Source organism: Lytechinus variegatus, chromosome 6 (genome assembly GCF_018143015.1).
Source record: "Lytechinus variegatus isolate NC3 chromosome 6, Lvar_3.0, whole genome shotgun sequence".
NCBI lineage: Eukaryota > Metazoa > Echinodermata > Echinoidea > Temnopleuroida > Toxopneustidae > Lytechinus > Lytechinus variegatus.
Window position 1 is genome coordinate 30,825,614 of NC_054745.1, and position 25,963 is coordinate 30,851,576.

General features: G+C 36.6%; 1 protein-coding gene across 1 annotated transcript; it reads left to right on the forward strand.

The window, feature by feature from the left end:
- The first annotated feature begins 3,019 nt into the window (after nucleotides 1-3,019).
- LOC121416598 (leucine-rich repeat extensin-like protein 1) lies at nucleotides 3,020-20,498 on the forward strand. Its single transcript, XM_041610090.1, has 8 exons — nucleotides 3,020-3,078; nucleotides 8,129-8,317; nucleotides 10,221-10,337; nucleotides 11,033-11,092; nucleotides 13,700-13,864; nucleotides 18,260-18,445; nucleotides 19,164-19,218; nucleotides 19,982-20,498. The coding sequence occupies exons 2-8, from the start codon at nucleotides 8,216-8,218 to the stop codon at nucleotides 20,251-20,253; spliced, it is 957 nt and encodes a 318-aa protein (XP_041466024.1). The 5' UTR covers nucleotides 3,020-3,078; nucleotides 8,129-8,215; the 3' UTR covers nucleotides 20,254-20,498.
- Nucleotides 20,499-25,963: the final 5,465 nt, after the last annotated feature.

The window sequence follows — 25,963 nt, forward strand, 5'->3', positions numbered from 1 at the left end:
ATAATTTAAATCTTCAGAATTACTTAGAAAATCCACAAAATAACAGCAGCTTAACACCCCCATTAAAATTAACTTGATCTGTAACCCGTTATACAAAAATTAGTCACTGTTGATGCTTGTCAATAAATTTACAAAAAACAAAATATATGTTGTTTAGCAACTCTATTAATACACTTCCTGTTGATATTAGTTTGGATTGAACTCCCTTGGAAAATGTATCCCATATTAAGTTTCTTGGAATAACAGTCGATAATAAGCTCTCATGGAAATTCCACATAGATAACATATGTAAAACTATTTCACGCAACATTGGTATAATTAACAAGCTTAAATTTTGTTTGCCATTATCGTCCCTGCTTACATTATATTCATCCCTTATATTACCTTATTTAAATTATGGAATTTTAGCGTGGGGCAACACACATCAAACACTCTTAGACAAATTACTCCTATTACAAAAGAAGTCTCTTCGTGTCATATGTCACAAAGCATATTTGTCTCATACTGACCCATTATTTTTGGAACATAAAATATTGAAAATTAAAGACTTGTATTTGTTCAATCTCGGTCAGTTTATGTACAATTATAACAATAACAACCTCCCAAATGTATTTCATTCAATGTTTCCAAAAATCAATCCATTCATAACTATCCAACAAGGCGATTGGGTGAATTCCATTTACCACTTCTAAGAACTTTGCTGGCTCAGAACACATTTATATATGAGGGACCGAAGTTATGGAACTCACTTCATAATGATATAAGAACTGCAAAATCTTTGAACTCTTTTAAGACTAAATTCAAATTATCTCTATTAAAATCTTATAATGTATCCTCAAATTAAATCTTATTCATCACCTCTGTCAAGAGGTTAGTCATCATTTTTACTATAAAGACTATAATTAAAACATAAATCATCCCTTTTTTAATTGAAAAAAAAATCTGACACAAGTCCTTCCCAATTGTGCTCGGTTTTTAACCTCATATATTATTTGTGTCTATCCTCTCATCTTTTTCTCTTTCCTGTCCGCTTATCCGCCTTCCATCCGCCTTTATTTACGGCATCAATCACATTTTTCGCGCATTTTATTCTTTCCAGGTCATTTTATATATTTTTTCTCCTTTTATACACATTGAATCCAGTTTGCTTGAGTCCACGATGGCATGTGTTCTACCTACGTTTAGCAGCACCCATCCATCTTCTCAGGGCATTCTCCCCTTTCTCTTTTCTTTTTTTTTGGGGGGGGGTGGGAAGGGTGGATATATTTTAGGACGGGTTGTTTTGTCCTATACAAACTATATTTTTTGATATCTTCGTAATTTATATTTTGTGAGTATTATTTCTCTCTCATTTATTTTTTTTCTCATTTGATTACATATGTCTGTATTTGTACTCTGTTATTGGTTTTGTTATCTATTTTTGAGGGGCCCACATTGTACAAGCATTGCTTTTTAGTGGGTCCCTCCATTTCCATCTTAATTTAATTTCTATTGAAAAATAGTATACTTATTTAAAACCTCCAATGTGTTGCCCAAATCGTGTAAGGTTTTTTTTTCACAACATATGTATTATTATTTTTGTTTCTTTGCAATGGATACAAATACTTATTTTTATATATATGGTATACAATTTGTTTTTGTTTGATGGAAGTGAAATAAATAAAATTGAATTGAATTGAATTGAATTGGATTGTAGGATTGATTCTACTATGTCTACATTGTAGTCAATTCAATCACTCGGAATAGAAATGATCTACGATCATTGCTAAGCTTTGTTCCACTTCCTTCAAACGCTTTGCAAATAAGATAAGGAAATTATATAAAAAAGGCTCCATGGTACATCTAGTGACGGTTCCCCTTTTTTTGGAGGGGGGGGGGGGACAAGGAGGAAAGGGGTAAATGAAAAGCGAATAAAAAATAATTCTTGTAGTAACTGTATTACACCTTTTATTTGACTTGAGAAAAAGTAGGTTACCCCCCCCCTGCAAAATTGTTTAAAAGTGTGTTCAAAAGTATTCAAAGTAAGTCAAAAGTATCTTCATAGTGTTCCAAATGTGTTCACAGTGTCCTCAAAGTGTGTTCAAAGTACGTTTAAAGTGTGTTCAAAGTGTGTTTAAAGTGTGTTCACAGTGGGTTCATGGTTCATTATAAACAGGGTCGGGGCTGAGTTAATTTTATATACACACACACACACTGTGAACATGTATGCATACAGAGTGTTTACTTTGTGTTCACAATGCGTACAGGGTGTGTTCACAATGCGTTCAGAGTGTGTTCTCTGTGTGTTTACAGTGCGTACAGGGTGTGTTTACAGTGCGTACAGAGTGCGTTCACTGTGTGTTCACAGTGCGTACAGCTAGTGTGTGTTCACTGTGTATTCACAGTGCGTACAGAGTGTGTTCACTGTGTGTTCACAGTGTGTATAGGGCGTGTTCACAGTGAGTACAGGTGTACAGGGTGTGTTCACAGTGACACTCTGTACGCATTATGAATGCACTGTGAACACACACTGTACGCACTGTGAACACACTATGAACACACAGTGAAGACATTATCACATTATCTGATACTGTGTTCTTTTCAGCAGGGTTGGTCCATTTGTCATTGGTTTATCGTCCTGCTTATTTTCCCATCTGTGGTATTTTTCCTATCTATTTCGAATGGAAATTACATGTGCAGGGTTCATCGACTTAGAAATGATTGATTTGTAGAAATAACGAATTTGTTTATAAATAGAGAAACTTTTAGCAGGGCTCACAAAAAAAAAACACCCGGCCAATACTTCGGGGGAGGGGGGTTGTCGACAGAACTTCTTTCGACGAGGAAAGTCGCAAATTTGTTGAATTGGGACCTTTTTCTTTTCTTTGTCATAAAAAAAGAGTTTTAATTACGATGAAAGGGGCGCACCGCACCGCCCCTTGACACACGATCCGTTGCAACGTTTCTAATTGGGATGGTATTTTTACACATGACGACTGCTATGACTTCACCGTTGCCAAGCGTACACAGCGCAATGTCCATTTCCCATCCAACTAGTGACAGGCTTAACACGTACATCCAGACTTCTCTTCATCCACCGTAAGTATGATTGCATTTGCTTTTTATATCCATACTAGATAGTACACGATGTCCTACAGTGTGTGCAACAGTGTGTTCACAGTGTGGAACACAATGTGAAATCACCTTCACACTGTTAGATTTGAGCATTTCACCAGTGTGAGTCACATAATAGTCGACCATGTGAACATGCTGTGAACAGTGACTGTCATACTGTCGAAGTGTTTACAGTGTGGAAATATCTTCACACTGTTCAGTTTAAGCATTTTAACAGTGTGAAGACTATAGTCCACTGTATGTACACACTTTGTTACACTGTATTCTTTCCAGTAGTGATATTTATATATGTTTATTCTTTAAGAGAAAGGGGGGAAAGCAGTGGTTCTCTTCGAAATGAGTCATGATGTTCATTGTTTTTGCAAGATACACTATTCATGTATATATCTGAACAATATTAAGTCTAACAGCAATGATACTCCTTTTAAATTTCCTTTTCATATTTCTCGTTTTGAATTTGTTATTTAAACAACATCAGTCAAACCGATGCTGTTTGAATACTAATTGGTGTTGTATAAACACCTTTCTGGTGTTAGACCAAAAACGAACCTGCTGCTGTTTAACACTATTCTGGTGTGGGCATATATAGATTCCGGGCTGGTGTAAAATCAACACCAGAGTTTTTGCAGTGTAAGTCGGGGTCCCGAAGTAGTAAAAAGGAATATTGTGTTGTTCGATATGCATGTATAGTTCGGGGTTTCAATCCATTTTCATTTGAAATGCCTTTATACCTTAAAGGAACATACAAAAGTTACACATAATGACAAATCTATCTCAACATATTGATTACGATTTATTTTTCATGATTGTGTAGCTGTGAATTGTTATTCAGATTCCTCGTTACATTTTCCATAACACCCCCACACACAAAGAAAACACCCCGTAATATAATATTCAATTCTTTTTCAATTCTTTTATTTCATTACCATTCAAAACATAATACAAAGTAATATAAAACAATACAAATCAAATACAATTTTACAGAAGGGCATTTGTACTTCGTACTCAGTTATTCCATCAATTAAAGTATTTCATGTTGGCCCAATCTAATATGTCTAAGGTCTTCGTTGCTATGTAATTCAATCTAAATATATCATTTATGTCAATGCACTGTTAGAAAAAATAGAAGAAGCTCCTGCAGCAGAGTCTCGAGAACACCTGTAATCTTACCGAATTGCGTAATCTTACAGGAAATTGGTATTTGATGTATGGAATCTTACAAATTTCCTTGAATAAAACACCCTTTTCCCCTTTTTAAACAGACCTGTTCTGTTAAATTGGAGAAAAATTCTTGTTTTATGAATTTACAGAATGATTATTACGCAATTCGGTAAGATTACAGGTGTTCTCGAGACTCTGCTGCAGGAACTTCTTTTATTTTTTTCTAACAGTGTGTAATTACCGCACCCTGCTGTGATTAGGATTGTTTAAGTGAAAATTATTCTGCGTATCACTTCTGGTTATTAATGATTAGACAACATTGTTATTTGTTTTAAGAAGGATAATCAGAAACAAAGTTCAACTGAAGATGTGCAAATCTAATCTTTAATTAGCATTAAGTACGCATCAACAAGAAGTTTATTTGAATAATAAGAAAAGAAAGTCAAACAATTAGCGCTAGATATTTTATTACAATCTGATGTAAAATAAGAAGGCATATTCTAACGTGCAAATTTAACATTCTAACTATTTTTTTGTAATCGAGGACAGAATGAATACCTTACTAAACAGCAATTGATGCGTGCGCAAAGGGCGAGCAAACAATGTTTTTCTAACCTAAAATGTATTCTGTTTTACTTCACAAAGAGTATTTCATTTTGAAAAGGGCACATTTCATTTTGAAAAAGGGCACTTTCCATTTTTTCCCGACGAGGATTTTTTTTTTGGGGGGGGGGGCTAGGCGCCTCCTAGACACATGAATGTCCGAGGTTCAATCCCAGACAGTGATAATTCACATTGCTCTTTCGTCCTACACTCAAATAATTCATTTATGATTAAAAAAATACCGATCCCAAACTATTTAATCGTTAAATAGAGAATATCCAAGTCACGGTGTAGAATGAATTCTTCAATTTTCTGCAACATTTCTTTTCGTCAAAACACGGCCTTTGACCGTTTGGCGCAATATCTATATTAATATTAACTATTTCTATTTATTCATGATGATAAAGGAAATGTTAATGACTAATAGGGCAAGAAGTCTCCAATGATAACTGTAAAATGGACGTCATTTAGCATAATGCAGGCTGTGTTACGTGCATACAAAGGCAACGAATGAGGACTTCAATTTTAGGCGGGCGTATGAGGTGTGTGTTTTATTTTTATTCATTTATTTTTGTAGGCTTGTGGGTATCATGATTATTTCTGTCAGTAATTCCACCACAGAGACAAGAGAGAGCACTTTTCCTTTTTACCAGTATATATATATATATATATATTGTTGTTTTTTCACATTGTGTTTTGCTATATATATATATGTGTGTGTGTGTGTGTGTGTGTAAAGCTTTACATGTACAACAGCTTTTGGCAACTCTTTTTTATTTAAATATTGTAAAGAAATGGATGAAGAGAACAATGGTAGGCGTAGCTTAAATGAAGGTTCCCCAGAGCTATCTACCCTTTGGAAAAATTGGTGATGCCGAAAAAATGTCTCTGCCGGGAATCGAACCCGGGCCCCCAGCTTTGAACGCCGGTGCCCTAACCACTAGACCACAGAGACGAGTTAATGGTTAGGGCACCGGCGTTCAAAGCTGGGGGCCCGGGTTCGATTCCCGGCAGAGACATTTTTCGGCATCACCAATTTTTCCAAAAGGTAGATAGCTCTGGGGAACCTTGATTTAAGCTACGCCTACCATTGTTCTCTTCATCCATTTCTTTACAATATATATATATATGTATATATATATGAATATAAATAACATATACATGGTGAATACAAAAAACAAAAATCGAAAATAGTTATTATTATGATAGAATCACACAGAAATAGACAGCATCAAAATACATGTATGTTGCAAGTACAAAGAAGAATCACGAATCATAATACCAAAAATAGCTTATAAATGACAATCCCAGGATGGTTATTATTATTGTAAAAACACAACATGATACAGAGAGACTTGAGAGATGACTGAGGAGGGGGGGGGGGGGACAGAGCAGAGGTGTGAGAGTTCACCTTATTTCAGATTTTTTTTTATTTTTGGTTTTGATTTTCAGCTTAATTTCAGCTAATTTTAGATTTCCTCTGTACAAAAACTCTAGGAGTTATTTCTGTTTCAGCTTTTTCAACACTCTTCAGCATTTTTCAGATCTTATTATTCATAACCACTCACACCCCTGAGAGAGAGGGGGTAGGAAACTAAGAATAAGATATTGAAATGAAGACTAAACCACGCTCCTCAGTAACTTTTTTTCATAATTGTATTCTGACACTTTTATTGACAAGAAAAATGACATTAATACCTCAAATAATATAACGTTTTCAGAACATTATAATCCGCGCATTGGCGTTGTTTGATTCTCTCCCCAGTGATTTCCCGAATTTGCATTCTGTTGTTAGATTAATGCAAAGAACTGGCCCAATGATATTGCAGCTACAATGTTCTTGGTATACTAGGCCTCTTGCTGTCCCGTATCATGAGTAAAGATCAAGTCCACCTCAGAAGAATGTTGATTTGAATCAATAGAGAATAATCAGCCAAGCACAATGCTGAAAATTTCATCAAAATCGGATGTAAATAAGAAAGTTCTGACATTTCAAAGTTTCGCTTAATTTGAACAAAATAGTTTTATGAACGAGCCAGTTACATCCAAATGAGAGAGTCGATGATGTCACTCACTCACTATTTCTTTTGTTTTTTATTGTTTAAATTATACAATATTTCAATTTTTACCAATTTGATGATTAGGACCTCCTTGCCTGAAGCAAAATGTTAAAATAATGGAATTCCACGTGTTCAGGGAGGAATGAAACTTCATTTCATATGACAATGACGAGAAACTCAAAATATTTCCTCTTTCATATAATAAAATACAAAAGAAATAGTGAGTGAGTGATGTCATCACTTCCCTCATTTGTAAACTTACCAAGATGTGCATATAATGAAGCAAAACTTTAAAATGTCATAACTTTCTTATTTTAAATCCGATTTTGATGAAATTTTCAGTGTTATGCTTTTTCTCTTTTTTCTTTTTATTCTAATCGAGTTTTTTTGGGGGTGGACTTGTCCTTTAAGTAACTTTGTCGACGTTTGCAAAAAAAAGTGTGAGCTTTGGGGGTCTACATTCTGTCATTTAGAGGCGTACCTAGGATTTTCCAAGGGGGAGGGGCAAATTTTTGTGAGGATATTTCGTCCGCGAAAAATTTTGACAAGCAAAAAAAATGGTCTTCAACTACAAATAAATGGTTTCGTACCAGAAAAAAAAAATGTCAAGCAAAAATAAAATCTTCAAGTTCAAAAGACGGGCCACACGTCTGTTTTCATTGCATTTTTACATTACCAATTATTAATTTTGCTTCTCAAAGGGGTGGGGGGACTCTCGTCAGGGGGGCAGGGTACGTCCTCTGCATGAGTTGTGACTCGTCAGGGGGGGGGGCAGTCTGCCCCCTGCCTCCCCCTTAGATACGCTAGTGCTGTCAGTGCATAAAGTAATATATCAAGAGGGAACACTGAAATTTTTTATTCCATAAGCATAATGAAATTCTTCGCAATAACTAAAAAAATATTATTATTCTCTCCATCGGCTATACAGTGTTTACTTCAGCGTTCGTATGGACGCTTAGCCCTCGATTATCGCAGAGATTAATCGACCGATGATTGGCTTAAACCTCGGGTGATTATTTTTCACCTTAATGTTTATAATTTTGATTACCACATTAGCTGCTAAAAAAATACATGTTTTTAGATCCTGAATGAAGACAAATAATGGTTTTAATGTAATCTCTTGTGTATTTGATCAGTGGCATGGTTCACTTCTTTTTTATTTTTTTGTTTATTTGTTTTTATCTACACAGGTACACCAGCTCGAAGTTTCCTTTGATATCGTCAGGGCTATCCTGGTACGGCTTTCTCCGATTGACAGACTGTTAGTGACGTAAGAGATGACGTCAAACCAACCACCACCAGCAGCCTATGTATATGGCATGCCCGAGCCCAACCAATCATGCCAATCGTATCATTCGACTTATCTAACCAAAATTAAGGTGGGATTCGGTATTAACTCGAAAGATTATTTTCACTAATTCCATGCCAGATTTGGTTTGGTTTGGTTTTATTTAGCATGTTAACCGTCTAATATTCAAAACTAATACACCAAAATATTAAAGATAGATACGGAAATTATCATTACAAACACAAGATACAGATGAAACACCCTATTTTGAGAAATTAGGTGATGTAGCTCACTCCGGAGCTCACTCTACTTATCATTCGTGCAATTTTGGATCCGTTCATCGTACGAGTTTGGATCCATACGATTTTGCCCATTGCCCTGCTCGCTCTCATCGAGACCAACGGCACTATACAGCGGTGCTCAAAAGTTAGTGAACCCTACTAAAAAATCAAAAAATTGCTTAAAATGTCCAGTTATCGAGTCGGAATTAAAAGATTCAGCTCGCGTTATGCACTAGCATTAATCGTTTGGTTAATATCCACCCTCTTCATGGTTAAATTGGATTTCCTCTTTATATTTCGAAATCTGCAAAAATTCAGCTCGCGCTTCGCTCTTGTTTACAGTGTTCTTTATTTTTCAAAAATGTGCTCAACCAGTACAATTTTTAGGTCCAATATCTTAACATTTCAGTTCACGCTTTGTGCTCGCTCTGTTTGATAAGTGCGAAAGTAAGTCACTGCAAACAATTAACATTTCCTTTTCAGAAAAGTTTATTAATAATAGCAGCTCGCGCACGCATGAATTGTTAAATACGTATATTATTTATGCAAAAATTGCCAAGAATTTTCAGCTTTCTGGTGGGAAATAGAAATTTTCAGCTCGTACTTTGCGCTCGCATCATTGTTTGGTTAATGTCTATATCATCTTCATTGTTACAATCGAGTTTTCAGGTCGAAATATCTTTTTTGTGCTCGCGCTTTGCGCTCGCTCTACTTGATTAGTGAGGAATGTATTCTAATAATGAGTAACTGCAAATAGTTAATCAACATGTTCTTTTTCAGAACAGTTAATCAAAAGTTTTAGCTCGCGCTAGCATGAATTGCTTAGTTATAAACGCATATTATTCTTTAAAAAGTGCTTACACTGTAAAAAAAAATAAAGCGCTAATTCAGCACTTACAGTGCTTGTATAGTGACTGCACTACGAGTGCCGATTTTCTAGTTCACATTTAAACTAGAAAAACAGCAAGCACCGTAAGTGCTGAATTAGCACTTCATTTTTTACAGTGTAGAATGTTCAGTTTTTTGGTCGGAAATTAGAATTTTCAGCTCGCACTTTGCGATCGCATCATTTTTTGGGTAATATATCCATCCCCTTCATAGTTATAATCGGGTTTTCAGGTCGAAATATAATTTTTCTTAGCTGGAAGTTCGTGCTCGCAATTTGTGGAGGAGAAAATAATGTACTCTTTCATGGATCACTCAGAAAAGACTTTAACAAGTCTCTTTGCTGGCAAGTATATTAAAAGTTTTAGCTCGCGCTTTGCGCTAGCATTGATCGTTTAGTTAGGTACATAATCTAGTTTATGATAACAAAAGTGGTCACAATGTTCAATTTTCAGGACTACATTATAAAATATTTTTAAAAAATAAGCTCGCATTGTAGTTTATATTTAGGCCACATGTAATACCTTACCTTGCTTCTAAGAATGAAAATTCAGTTAGGACTAACCTTTCGAAAAAAAGGAATTTTGCCGACCGCGACGGGGAAAATGCTGAAAAAAATTTCGTCCCTCCCCCTCCCCCACACATTGATGAATGCTGGAACTGCTCCTGGGCATAACGAGAGAACACGTGACCAAGGGAGTGTAAAACACTTCCAATGGTTGCCAGACGTCGGTATTCAGGGCCTCCGGTCCAAACCCCCTACTCTTTTCACCCATGACTCTTTTCACCTCTTAATTGTGATTATTATGGATTCATTATTTTTTTCAGCGAACAGCCATCTTGCAACTGATAGGCGGATGTCTTCTTGTTGTCTTCGGAATAGTAGCCATCATCCTCATGGCCCGCTGGTCCTATTTTGCTACGGCTATCTGGAGTGGAATACTGGTAATACTACTACTTCGTCTTCTCTTCCTCCTCCTACTGCTACTACTTCTACTACTACTACTACTACTACTAGCTACTACTACTATTACTACTACTACTAGTATTACTGCTACTACTACTAGTATTACTACTACTACAACAACAACTACTACTACGTCTACTACTACTACTACTACTACTACTTCTACTACTACTACAACAACTACTACTACTACTACTACTACTACTACTACAACAACAACTACTACTACTACTACTTCTACTACTATTACTACTACTTCTACTACTACTACTACTGAGACTAATGATAATGATAATGGCAATGATGATGATGATAATAATAATTATTATTATAATGATAATGACAGTAATAATAATAATTATAATAACAACTATAATGAAATAATAATAAATTATCAATATGATACTAACAATTATGATGATAGTAATAATAATAACAATAATAATAATAATAATAAAGACAACAATAATAATACTAGTGATGATAATAATACTCTTCAACTACTAGCTGATTTTCAGGTGGGCCTTGCATAACATAAAATGTAATTTCTACCATTCTCCATTCACAAAGGTTAAGTGAACGTCTGAGAAAGCAGACGACCCCCTTCGCTACAATTCCATCTTATCAATCTTTCTACATTATGTTTACGCTGTCTGTTGTTCTCATATAACAGGTTTTTGGAACAACTGGAGTGATTGGAATATCTGCAGCTTCCAACGAATACAAGTGTTTGGTAACCAGTCTTTCTTCCTTGAAAATTATAGATTTTTTTGTAGGTATGTACGTACAACAGAAAGCTAGTGTAGTGTAGGTCTACTTTGGTAGAGAGATGAAAGCTTTCAGATGATCTTGCTGAGGGCCTTAGTTTGGAGCAAACAGGAAAGGGGTTGGACAGAGAGCCAAGCACTAGTTTTGTGGAGAGAGAATGTAGAGTTTTCGCTCTGCTGTGCACAACGGATTCAGTAACACAGTAAATTTATTGCAAGTGCCCTTCAAATGACAATGAACAACTCGAAGGTCTTTGCTGAAAATAAACATGGTGAACAGGAAACAGTAGTTTCGTCTCAAGTTTCAAAGCCGCGACCAAAAAATGCAAATTATGTCGTTTGTCCACAGCACAGGACGAAAAATGCTGTGCCTTCACCAGTGGTCCACAAAGTCCCGTATTCTGAAGTCTGGTTTAACTGAAATTCAGGTTTAAAGTTGTGGTTTAAGTATGGAAAGCCAATTGTTACATAAATCACTAACAGAAGAGATATCATACTTCAGCTCATTTGGCTCTCAAATCATTGTCTAGGAAGTATAAAAAGATTATTGTCTTCACCACCGATGAATCAGGAATGAGCACGGTAAACATAAGAAACATACAACTTAATAAAAGAAATTTATACTTTTGGCTTCCCATACTTAAACCACATCTTTAAACTTGAGTTTAAGTTAAACCCGACTTCAGAATGCAAACCAAAGAATCTCATAAGAAATGTTTATTATCTCTTCATTTGATTAAGATGAATGAACATAGTTATGGGTCTAGTGGTTCTGGCTGTCGTCTTTCAAATAGAGGGTCGTGGGTTTGAATCCTTACCATGGCGCCCGGGGGGCCACTTCCATTGACGAATGGATACCATGCGCGACCATGGGGTCTCGAAAAACACCCTAAACACGTAATTTCCATATTCTGAAAATACACCCCATAACAAGTATTGGCGTGTGAAACCCTACCCTCAACAAGTATTGGGAACAAAACCATATCCTTGGCAAATATTCCCTGAAATGAACCCCTAAACAGGTACAAGAATATTTTATTGTTATGTCACGGGTCCTCCGGTCGTCGGTTTTGCCTTTACACATAATTTGGTTTAGTACGAACCCACCTTCCACACCTCGCTTAGAAAATCGGACCCTAAACACGTAGTGTTGGGGCGAAAAGGACATCCTTTATATAACATTTTAATTTTGTTTTATCATCCCCGCAAATCCGACCCTAAACATGTAACTTTCCTAGCGAAATAGATACCCTTTTTTCACTATGTTTGTGTTTTTGAAACCCTTATCACGTTACGTACGTAACGTGCCCTATCTTGAAAAAGACATCCTTTTTACGTGTTTTTTGGATCGCACATGGTATCCACTCGTCAATGTAAGAGCCCCCCCCCCCCGGCCATGGCGTGTTTTCCTTCAGCAAGAAATTTATCCACGTTGTGCTGTATCAGTGGACTAGCTTAGGAGCGCCTTGAGCACCTAGCAAGGTATCCGTGCGCTATACAAGTCCTACACATTATTATTAACACCGAGATCATGATAAAGTTTGTAAATCAAATGTTAATTGTCACTTTATTATTAGATCTGTATCTGATACGGGACATAAACTAAACTATGAGAAATCATCATTGAATTCCAAGCCGAAAGAAAATAACGCTGAAAGATCGCCATCACGGATAAGCACATTATAGGGATAGCGCATTATTATTGCTTGGAAAAAGACCCGACAAATTGTTGAAATTTCATGCTTATTTTACTAATTTCTCACACTCTTAAAAAAAAGCCGGTTACCCAATATTGGGTAAAATGGAAACATGCATGCTTGTTGGGTAAAAATATTGCGAATTTTACGCAATGTTGTCTTGAAATATACCCTTCAAACATGCATTTCGCCCATTGGAGGAAAAAATTACCCAGCAAAAATGCATGTTCCCTTTTTACCCAACATTGGGTAAATTTTTACTCTCTGTTTGAAGAGTGCAGCATTTGCACAATTTCTTGCAGACTCCTTTTTGCACATATTGGTTATTCATATACATGCAAAAACTTGACTGATCATTTTACAGGATACTTTACAAACTCATTAAGAATCGTTACTATAACTGTCATCTAATAGTCCCCTCGGGGGCGGAGCCAAATGCATTGCTGTACACATACATGACCAAATCATTTCCAAACACCCCCTAAACAAATTTCTTTCGCGGGCTTTATTTACACAACTTGGCCCCTAAACAAGTTGTCATCAGAATATGACCACGGGGAAAAAGCTTAGAGAAAAAAAAAACAAACATACTCCACAAACGTTTGGCTAGTTTGAAAAATGATTTGGAGAAAACATACCTCAAATACGTGTGACCCCGCGATTGACCAGTCTAAAAAACCCACCTATTTTCTTGAAAATCGGTATTTTTAATACCCCTAACGAGTGCACGCACGGCACCCCTTCTAAAACTGAAAAAAAAACACTCCTTTAAACGCGTTTTTGGGGGGTCACGCATGTGTACAGCAATATAGTTGACTGCCCCCCCCCCGGGTAATTATCTTCAAGTAATCATCGATCGACTTGCCTTCAACATAGGTACGGACCTACATGGCTCTGTCTATAGTCGGCTGCTTGATGGGGTTTGCCCTGTTTGAAATGCACATCTTCGCCGCCATCTGGGAAGAAACATATCCCAATTGGGATTATATTTGCCAGCCGGGGAATTACTGGTCCAGGATCCCAAATTGTGCCAAATCATTGGTAAGTAGTTCCCTTAACGGGGTGGTCAAGGCTGAAAATATTTATAGCTTAATAAATAGAGTAGAATTCACTGAGCAAAATGCTGAAAATTTCGTCAAAATTGGACAACAAATAGCAAAGTTATTGAATTTTAAAGTTTAGTAATATTTTGTAAAAACAGTCGTCATGAATATTCATTAGGTGGGCTGATGATGTCACATCTCCACTTTTTCTTTTGTATTTTATTATATGAAATTAGGTTTATTCAAATTTTTTCCTCCAAGAACTAGAAAAATTGGATTGACAACTGATTTAGTGCATTAGATATTTATTGCTGCAACTTATTTCATTATAAGGGAGACATTTTATTCACACAAGTATGAAATAATGAAAAAAAATGATTTTATGTAATAACATAAGAAAACGGAAAGTGGAGATGTAACATCATCAGCTCGCCTAATGAATATTCATGACGACTGTTTTCACAAAATATTGCTAAACTTTAAACTTCAATAACTTTATTATTTGTTATCCGATTTTGATGAAATTTTCAGCGTTTTGCTCATTGAGTTCTACTCTGTGTATCAAGCTATAAATATTTTCACTGGCATATCCTCTTGCATGGACCTCATGCAAAGCAAAAACTGCGGTGTTAACCGGTGAACAGTACCACACCAGTTATTTTACTCCGTTGTTAAATTGACAGTGTTAGTTTAACACCTATATATAGGTGTTATTACAACACCTTTGGTTGTTACATTTACACTCTTTGGTGTTATGTTCAATTTCTAGGGTGTAAATTTAACACCTCAAATTCAAATTCAAATTTATTTATTTCACTTCCATCAAACAAAAAGAAATTGTATACCATTATGTAAACATAAATATTTGTGTCCGTTGCAAAAAAAATAATGATAATACATATGTTGTGAAAAAAAAAACACTTAGACAATTTGGGCAACACATTGTAGGTTTTAAATATGTATACTATTTTTCAATAGAAATTAAATTAAGATGGAAATGGAGGGACCCACTAAAAAGCAATGCTTGTACAATGTGGGGCCCCTCAAAAATAGAAAACACAACAAATAACAAAATAACAAAGTATGAATACAGATAATCAAATGAGAAATAAAATAAATAAATGAGAGGGAAATGCTCATAAAATAATTACGAAGTTATAAAAAAAATATAGTTTGATAAAGGACAAAACAACCCGTCCTAAAATATATCGACCCTTCCCACCCCACCCCCCCCAGAAGAGGAAAAAAAGGGAGAATGCCCTGAGAAGATGGATGGGTGCTGCTGTACGTACATAGAACACATGCCATCGTGGACTCAAGCAAACTGGATTCAATGAATAAAAGGAGAAAGTATAGGAAATGTATAAAAGGAGAAAAATATTTAAAGTAACCTGGAAAGAATATAATCCACGAAAAATGTGATTGATGCCGTAAACAAATAACTGGTAGGAAGGCGGATAAGCGGACAGGAGAGAAAGAGAAAATAGAGGAGAGGATAGACACAATAATGTATGAGGTTCAATAATGAGCACATCTGAGAAGGACTTGTGTCAGATTTTTTTTTTCAATAAAAAAAGGATAATAATTATTTTATGTTTTAATTGTAGTCTTTAAAGTAATAATGATGACTTGACAGAGATGATGAATTAAACTTAATTCGGGAGTATATTATAAGGTTTTAATAGAGATAATTTGAATTTAGTCTTAAAAGAGTTCAAAGAGTGGTACGTGGAAAATAATTAATAAGGTTTTAAATAAAACAAATAATGATAATCATGATATTAACGACATCCAGTTTGAAGGCGCATGCGTTGACGATCAGACTAGCATTGCCAATGCATTCAATTCATTTTTTATTAACATAGAACCTAATCATGCAGAGAACATACCTACTCCCAATACCCCTTTTCATTCTTTCCTACGTAATAAAATTGTTCATAGTTTATTTTTCCTTCCTGTTCAAGAAACTGAGGTTATTGACATTGTAAGCAACCTGAAGCTTAAGAAAAGCCCTGGATATGACGGTGTAACAAAAAAGGCAATAAACATGACATAGGAAATTATCGCCCTATATCTCTTTAACCAGCTTTTCAAAGATACTAGAAAAAATTGTCTTCTCTCGCCTAATTGAATTTTTAAATAGCAATAATGTGCTTTCAGGTTCTCAGTTTGGTTTCCACAGACAACATTCAACAACACATGCACTCTTGTTTTTCATCAATAAAATTGCCAGAGCTATTGACAGCAAGTTACATACTGCGGGTATTTTTCTGGACCTCTCCAAAGCCTTCGATACCATTAACCATGATATTTTGCTATACAAGTTGTCTCACTACGGAATTCGAGGAAAGGCCTTGGAATGGTTCAGGGACTACCTTTATGATAGGCAACAATATGTTTATATTAATGGTGTTGAATCAACCTCTCAAACCATTAGATGTGGAGTCCCACAAGGTTCGTTATTAGGCCCGCTCCTCTTTATTTTATACATCAATGATTTACAGAATTCCTCTTCGGTGTTATCTTTTATTCTTTTTGCTGATGACTCCAATATTTTTTTCCCATCATAACCCCAATACTCTTTTAAATATCATTAATACTGAACTAATAGCTGTTTTTTTATTGGATACAGGCCAATAAATTGTCCCTTAACGTTGATAAAACTAATTTTATGCTATTCAGCAACTCGGTTTCCACTTTACCCGGTAGTATACTTATAAATAATAAAAACATATCCCAGGTTGATTCTACCAAATTTGTAGGTATATACATCGACAGTAAGGTAACATGGCGGGTACAGATTGATTACTTATGTAAAATATTATCTCGTAACACTGGTGTGATAAACAAACTGAAACACTTTGTACCCTTTCATGTATACTTTATTCTGCTCTAATCTTGCCCTACTTCAATTACTGTATTCTAACATGGGGTAATAGCTCCAAAACCCTCTTGGATGAAATCAACATTGTCCAAAAGCGTGTTATAAGAATACTCAATAACGCTGGATTTCGTGCCCATAGAAACAACCTTTTTTATAATTGCAAAATCTTTAAAATATCTGATTTATATTTGTACAACCTTGGTATATTTATGTTCGAACTCAAGAATGACAATTACCAGATGCCTTTGCGCCATTATTTCAACGCAATGTCATTTTACATTGCCATTCAACTATGCAAGCTAATCATTACCACCTCCCACAAACCCGAACCGTTTTTGCTAAAAGCACTTTTACTACAACAGGACCCAAATTCTGGAACAGCCTAATAACGAACTGGTTGATAGCCCCTCTCTCAATTTTTTTCAAACGCAAGCTTAAGTTATACCTCTTAGAGAGGTACAATGCTGGATCGTACTGATGATTGCAAATAATAATTATAATTATGTTTTTTCTATTCTTATACTCTTTATATATCCCTTAACCCCCCCCCCCCCCCTCCGTCTTTTTGGTCGTTTTCCAATTTCATTTAATTTTTGCTATTTTTATTTCTATTCTTTTTTTTCTACTTCATCATTTTCTGGTAACTTGATGCCTTTCGATATTTTTTGCGTAAAACAATCTATGTAATAAATATGTATTCCGTTTCCACATTTGTTCGCTCAAAGTAACAACTTATATTTTTTCCCCATTGGGAGCCTAATTTTCTACAAGCTCTGCTTTTTATTTAGGCTCCTCACTTTTTTACATTTTGTAGTGTACCTTATGCTTAAATACTTATGTTAGATACTTAATTTTATCATTGATACACTATGTTTATGAACACACTTGTTAGGTATAATATATTTGTTTTAAAAGTGGAATCAATAAATGAATGAATGAATGAATGTTCAGTTTTAATCCACTCCAAGTTCAACGCTGTGGAGATAATTCCATACTGTGGACAGCCACGACAGTTCACACTGTTTTGACACAGTGGACTTTGTGAAAATGTGATTTACCACTGATAGAATGCTCGAATATGACAGTCATGGAAATGATTTCACACTATTTCACATGATAAAACGTGGAGAGTTGTGGCCCAGTGGATTAGTCTTCGGACTTTGAAACAGAGGGTCGTGGGTTCGAATCCCAGCCATGGCGTGATTTCCCTCAGCAAGGAACTGATCCACAATGTTCTGCACTCAACCCAAGTGAGGTAAATGAGTACCGGTGGGAAATAATTCCTAAAAAGCTGTGTGCGCTATGAACGCCTGGCTTAGCCGGGTAATATAGGAGCGCCTTGAGCACCTTTATAGATATGTGCGCAATATAAATACCCTATATTATTTATTATTATTATAAAAGTGTTACAATCCTGGTGGAAATCGGATTATTGTTAGTGCAGGAAGCCCAGGAAGCTAGCTCGGAGTAAGTCTAAATCCTTTTTCCTATTGTTTAATCCAATAACAGCCAGCAAGAAAGACATTTGACGCCCTGATCTGCATCACCGGTTTCTTCCTCTTCATACTCTGCATCGTCTCCGCTTCTTTCGGATGTTGCGCTTCATGCCGAGGATGTGAACCGTGCTGCAGAAAGTGTTGCCGAGATGGCGAAGGTTGTAGTAGTTGTTGCAGTCCTCCACCGCCACCGGTCACGGTGAGTCATTAGGCAGTTTTCGCCTCCACAACGCGAACATTCAAACTACGGTTCGTGTGCAAATTTCTGGTGGCTACAATGGTAACAACGTCGACAGCCACATGCCTGTGTGAAATACACACGAAATAAACCAGAGTAGCTTCGCACTTATTTTTTTGGCACGCGAGATGTGTTATGTCCACAACTAATGGCACGCGTAGCTTGGCACACACACACAGGCAGTCGTACTTTTGTTTTGAATGCCATATTTGCCGTTCTTGAGTCCAGAACTGTTTCAACAAAGTATTGCTTTACCTCAAAATTCAATATCTTTGTTATTTGTTATCAGATTTCAATGAAATTTTCAGCAGTTTGCTTTGGTGAATATTGCTCTATTTACTTATATCCGGGACTTACCTATATAGAATTACCTCCAGCCCGTAGTACCCCTTTAAGCCAAACATGAGATTTAACCTCCAAAACTAAATAGATCCTAACCCTAATAATAACATTATTCTGAGCCAAAAAGTCTAATTAAACCCAACTCTATGTCCATTATGTCGTAACCTATTTCCTCATGAGCTATTAAGACCTGAGGACATGTCGCGGGAGCAAAAGTCGCAGGAGCAAATGTCAAGCGAGTAAATGTCGTGTCACCTTGTGAAAAAACCCATGGAAGATGTTGTTGTCTCTGTGTGATTCATACCATGATATATTACTTTCTGATCCCCTCCCACAGGCTGTCTACCAACCCCAAGGGAATGCTCTTACTACTATGCCGGGTCATCAACAAGGTATGGCTTATTTTAGATGAAAGATGGAGGTTACCATGGTAGCTGATAATATGGTCTTTGAAGCGATGTATGTTCAGAAATTGGAAAAAGGAAATAAAGGTTGCGGTTGTGAGGCCTAATGATGATGGTAGTGGTGGTGTTTGCTTGTGATATTAGACCTATCATTATGACATTAATGATGAAGTTGAACTTGGTGATAATGAAGATGATCATGATGGCGATTATGATGGTGGTGGTGATGATGATGGTGACGATGACAACGATGATGATGATGATAATTATAATGGTGATTAAGATAGTGAAGATAAGAGTGTCTGCAATGATAATGGTGATGGTGACGACGACGATCGATGATGACGATGTTGATGACGATATTGATAACAGCAGGAAAAGACCAAAGTAAATGAAAAAAGAAAAAATAAGAAATGAAGGATAATTATGGAAAATGAGTGAGTTTGAAAAATCTGTTTACAAGCAAAATATCCGATATAAAATGAATTAAGTTCTTCGTAAGAGTTTGGTCTTTCAATACATGTATCTTAATAAAAAATAAAATTATTGAGTTCTTTTACTAATCGAATTTATAAGGGATATGATGGATTATCCTGTGCAAAAAACGTATTTTAATGTAATATTGTTGTTGATTGTTTTTTTAACAGCGATCTCATAAAAAAGGAGTCAAATCGGAATTATCTTATGATATCACATTAATATTTTATCGCATAAGCCCTATTGAAATTTCGTGGATTTTCTTTTTATGAAGCTGGACTGTACATTGTACAGCAGGGACCGCCTCCCGTCTTACAACAGGGACCGCCTCCCGTCATACAGTATCCAAACGTTATTCTGCAACCACCTCAAACCACCAATCAGGGACAAGGATTATACGTGGTACCGCCTCCAACCTCCGGAGCTCCGCCCCCAACCAATCCAATGCCCAATCAGATGGATCCTCAGCAACCTAACCCCGCCGGTCCTCCCACCTACGTATACAGCCAGCAGATCACCCCTGTCGAACATCCAACTAAGGCATAGAAAATAGTAGGATATATTTTCTCCCTCTACTCTCCCCACGTGTATTCCTCTGCAACTCTTCTCTCGCTCCACTTCTCCCCCTCTCCACTTCTCTCTCTCTCCCTCTCCTCTTCTTTCCTTTCCTCTCCCCCCCCCCCCTGTTCTCTTCTCCTCCCCTTATTTCCAATATTCTTTCTTCTCCTCTCCTCTTTTCTCTTCTCCTTCCTTTCCTTGTCTCTTCCCCCATCTCCTCTACTCCCCTCTCCTCTCCTTTCCTATCCTCCCCTCTTCTCTCCTCTTCCCCTCCCCTCTTCTACCCTCTCTTCCCTTCTCCTATCCTCCCCTTTCCTCTCCTCTTCCATATCCTCGTTTAGCCCTACCCCTTCTCCCTTACCAAAGACTCCCGGCCCTCTTACCCATCAGTTAGCCACACTGGCGTACAGATTTGCAACGGTGTTTTAATGAAATAATTGTGTATTTTATTAAATCTTTGCTTTCCACGTACATGTATAGATGTAGCTAAAACCTTCAGTATGTTTGAGAAAATTCATATTTCATTGTCATAGATCACTGCATGTTTCATTCAACAAACGAGTAGAAGGTAGGGAGACGTGCAGTATACCAAAATATGAAACATAGCCACGGCATATTTTTGAAAATGTACTTTTTGGAGTAATTTACAAAAAATGTGCTTTAACGCGGTTTTACCTGCATTATGTAATTCTACACGTCGGTATAGAGTAATGTTTTTTCACACCCTTAGTACGGCGATGTAGCGGGTACAAAAACTTTCAAACGGCTGTGTTCGACACGCCGTATGGCGGCCTAATGGTAAATGTGACTGAGGTATTAGTAACATTAAAATGTAGTAACATTGTATAACGCTTACATTTAAGTATTCGGATCCCGGGCGATTTTCTTTCTGTCAGTACTTGTGCACCCGACGCGAGAGGGCAGTATACCGCAGCAGCAACTTTTCATGAATGACGATATAACAGGGTTTATTTATTCCGACCACGCCTCGTGAATATTCATGGCGACACGAAACGTTAGTAATTTTCTATCAATCGAACACTACGATTGGTGTTGCTCAGTTAGCCTTAGGCCAATCTTGCAGTCAATCTCATGGAGTTAGGATCGAGTCTCGCCTGGAACGAGATTTCAAAGATTTAAAAATTGATGTTGCTCAATTAGTAAGCAAATCCTGCATTCGATCTCAAGGAGATAAGTTCGAGTCTCGCCTAGAACGAGATTTCAGAGATTTAAAAATTGTTGTTGCTCAATTAGTAAGCCAATCTTGCATTCGATCTCAAGGAGATAGGATCGAGTCTCGCCTAGAACGAGATTTCAAAGATTTAAAAATTGTTGTTGCTCAATTAGTAAGCCAATCCTGCATTCGATCTCAAGGAGATAGGTTCGAGTCTCGCCTGGAACGATATTTCAAAGATTTTTCATCAAAATACAATTCCCAGATTTGTAGTTTGTTTAGAACCCTCTAAAACAGTCTCTCGTTACGGGTGCGAAAGTCCTGACGGAAAAAAAATAATCGCGACCTGGGGTATGATAAATTTGCATGCCCAAATTTGTATGGATTTACTTTTGATTTTTTTTTTTTTGACGTTTGACCTCGGAATTGTGAACTAAAATCATATTGTTTCACATCGATTTCTTTTTATATTGGATATTCATACATTTTTCATGAAATATGAAAATGATTAGAACAAAAATATTTTTTAATTAATACGAGAAAAGTTCATGACATATATAATCTTAGTTAATAACCAATAGAATATTTTGCATCAACTGTTGGCAACGTCTAATTCATTTCGTGTATTTTGTGACATTTACCATTTTGTGCAAATTCATTGGATTTCCTCTTTTTTCAGAAAATTTCGTATTTCGTAGGATTAAGAATTTTTTTTTAAATTCATACTTTGTAATTACTGAAATATCGTTTCATTGAGGCATTGTTTTGATAACAGTAGGCCCGTTTGTAAAAGAGTTTTGCATTGACTTTGAAAATTATATAGCTCTATTTATTAATTTGGGTGTTGTGATTTTGATTTAGAAAATCAAGATATGAACAGCACTATTCAATGGCAATCATTACATCATTTTTTAGATATCGTATCTAAAATTATCGGCTATATATTGAGAAAATATCACTTACTATCTTCAATTCGAAATTGAAAACATATATCTGTTTCATTAAAACATTTCTGTGTTCACATATAAGTATAAAAAAAGGCTCTGAACTAGCGCAGCTGAATAAATTCATATAAAAGCTGTGCTATACAAATTTATATTTATTATTATCAGCTTCAATAAATTACATTGTGTGTGACATATAGCCTTTGTAAACTTAATTATTTGAGACTCTGCCGCATCCCCGTTCGTATATGAACACATGAAACAATCACTCGTCACCTATGCCAAGAAATCTTTGTTTTAATTGTCACAAATTGTCACTGTCTATGAACAAGTGTTTGTTTCATAGAATTGTTTAAAATTTACGAGAGACTTTAAGAACGACTGTTGATCCTGTCTTGTGTTAAACTATGTGCACCAAAATTGTTGATTATTCCCCTGAGAAAGGATCACCAGTCATTCGTAAAATCGCTCGTAACTTGCGAGCAGCTTCATGAAAACACCCATATGGGGCCCATTGCCGAAAGAGTTGCAATCAATCGAAACTCTAAAGATCACGCGCAACTTGATTCTCAACCAATCAACAGCGCGCATTTTAGACTTGCGATTGATTTATTGACTTGCGTTTAAAAACCACTTTCTTCAACGGACCCCAGGTGGGCCGGTGTTTCATAAAGCTGTTCGTAAAGTTACGCACAACTTTACGCACGACTGGAACATGATCTTAGGTGCTATAAGTGAGCTACATAGGGAAAGTGTGGCACCAGAAAGGTCACTAGCTAGTCTCTTGCGTATAAGGTCTAGCGTAACTTTACGAACAGCTTTATGAAAACACCCACCAGAGGTCTAAAAGAGAAAACCCATAAAGACGTCCATTGCATTCTTCACTTTCGCGTTTTTGCACCTTATGACACATGACGGATTCAAGAACACAATAAATCTATTGAAAATACCGGGTACATGACAAAGACCTGCTGGGCGGTCTCCGTTGAAACTTCAAAGCAGGGACAGCAGTTTCGTCTGTAGGTTTCTGAGCTGACAAAAAAAATGTCGCTTGTCAAGAGTCAAGGACGAAAGTGCTGTTTTGACTGACAAATTTTTCCTTGTCCAGAGTCAAGGACGAAACTGCTGTTTTGACTGACAAATCTTTCGCAGGCAAAGACCTCCCAGCTGTCCTTTGTCATTCGACGGGCATTTTCAATACATCACTGTGGCTTGCATCATCCAGTCATCGTGTAGTGATAACTCCTGATCCTTCTTTCATCACCTTCTTGAAGTCATGGCTAACTTCCCCTTTAAAAAAAAATTCTTCCCCCCCTCCCAAATTAAAAAAAAATTCATGAAACAAAGTTAAGCAAAAACAAAAATAACCCCAAAGTTGTGTTTGGTGTTTCCACTCACACCATAGCAAGTTTTCGCTCAGCAACGGGGAATGAATCCTACAACGTTGCAGCAGCAAAGGCCATGAAAATGCAGGTCAAATGATAATGAAGCCTTTGTCAAGGATTGGTGAATCCGAACAGCAGTTTCATCAGACGTTTCAGAACTGATGAATAATTGCAAGTATACACTGCAAAAACTCCGGTGTTGATTTAACACCCGCCCAGAATCTATATATGTCCACACCAGAGAAGTATTGAAACAACACCAGATTAGAACCAAACCGATGCTGTTTTAATACTAATTGGTGTTGTATAAACACCTCTCTGGTGTTAGACCAAAACAATACTGGTGTTGTTTAACACTTCTCTGGCGTGGACATATATAGATTCCGGGCCGGTGTTAAATCAACACCCGAGTTTCTGCTGTGTATCCTTTGTCCAGAGTAATGGATAAACCAGGTTATATTCAACGACCCTCCATAAAATCTTCATTTTCAATGAAGTGCATTTGACAAGATATTCTCTATGTTCCAGAAAGTGTCTGAGTAGCTGTTGCAAAAACTCTTATAAGCCTCTCACTCAAACGAAACAATCAAGACGGCTATTTTCTTAATTTTAGAAGCACATCCATTTAATCAACATGCTTTTTCAGACACACACACAAATGTTTAAAAAAAGTGCACCATTTCGTACATATATTTACAAACATTTGTAATAGTAGAAACGGATTTGTACACAGTCATCATAAAAGAGAATTTCAGAGATATATATTATTAGAAAAGTACACGTATATTGCTAGATTAATAAAAAAAATTCTTTACCAAATATCACAGAGAAAAAAATACAAATTAGCACAAGACCCCACACATACCTCTATGAAAAGAACAATTACAATGTAAATCATATACATTTTGAGAAAAGTATAAGAGTGACACTTCTATACAATCACTATCATGCACAATTTTTCTTTACTAAATAATGAACAAGAGTCAAATGGGGCATTTTTAATATGATTCGAGATATTCTACATGTCCCTTGACACATGTATAGCGGGAAGAGAACCAAAAGGAGAGAGAGGTGGGGAGGGAAAGATGGAGAGAGTGGAAGAATTGAGAAGAGAGGGGGGGGGGAGAGATGGGAAGATTTGAGAGGGTGAGGAGAGGGAGGGAAAGAATTGAGAGAGGGGGAAGAATTGAGAGGGAGAGAAGAGGGAGGGAAAGAATTGAGAGAGGGGGAAGAATTGAGATGGAGGGAAAGAATTGAGAGCGGGGAAAGAATTGAGATGGAGAGGAGAGGGAGGGAAAGAATTGAGAGAGGGGGAAGAATTGAGAGGAGAAAAAGGAGAGGGAGAGATTGGACAAATTGAAATTGACAGGAGAGAAAGAGGGGAAGAATTGAGAGAAAAAGAGGGAGGATCAAGGGGAAGGGGAATGACAAGGGGGGGTTAAGAGGGCGAGAGAGACATGGGGGAGAAGAGAAGGGGAGAGACAGAGCCATAGTGTGGTGACAGTCACACCAAAACAATCAACACTTGGATCCAGTAACACAAAACTTAGCAATTAATCATACGCTAGATTTTCACGATTGATTTTACATTGTAGTCAATGGAGTCGATCGTAGAGAACTGTTCTACGATCATTGCTATGTCTTCATGTAATACATATGTTAAACTGGATCAGATGACCCTAAAAATGATGCTAAGAAACAAATTTCTAAAAAGTTACAGTACAGTTTTGTTGGACTTCTACCGCACTGGTTTGCTTGAGCGTGCAATATCAATTTTCGTTGCCCACCTTTTGCACTGCCGTGCAGTGCACCAAAATAGTTGGATGTCATGTGACGCGTATTGGCCAAACACTATGCTTAAAAATACAGAGCTATCTTATAAAAATAAAATAAATACTTAAGAACTATACCTTATAGACCTGCAGCTCAACAAATGGCAACATAATGTAGCATAACTCTATATAGCACACAGAACTGCTATCAGCATATATTGATTAATGATAACAACAAAATTGGGTTCTTATATCACTCATTATCCCCCCCATGCCTAAGCTTTAGCATAGCTGTAAATCACGTACTCTTGATAGCATTTGAAGAGATAAATCATGCCGGGTATCAATTTTCCTCACCTGGGTCGTTCATGAAGATCAAGGCCTTGCCAAAGGATTAAACCCTGAAGCTTGGGATCCATCGTC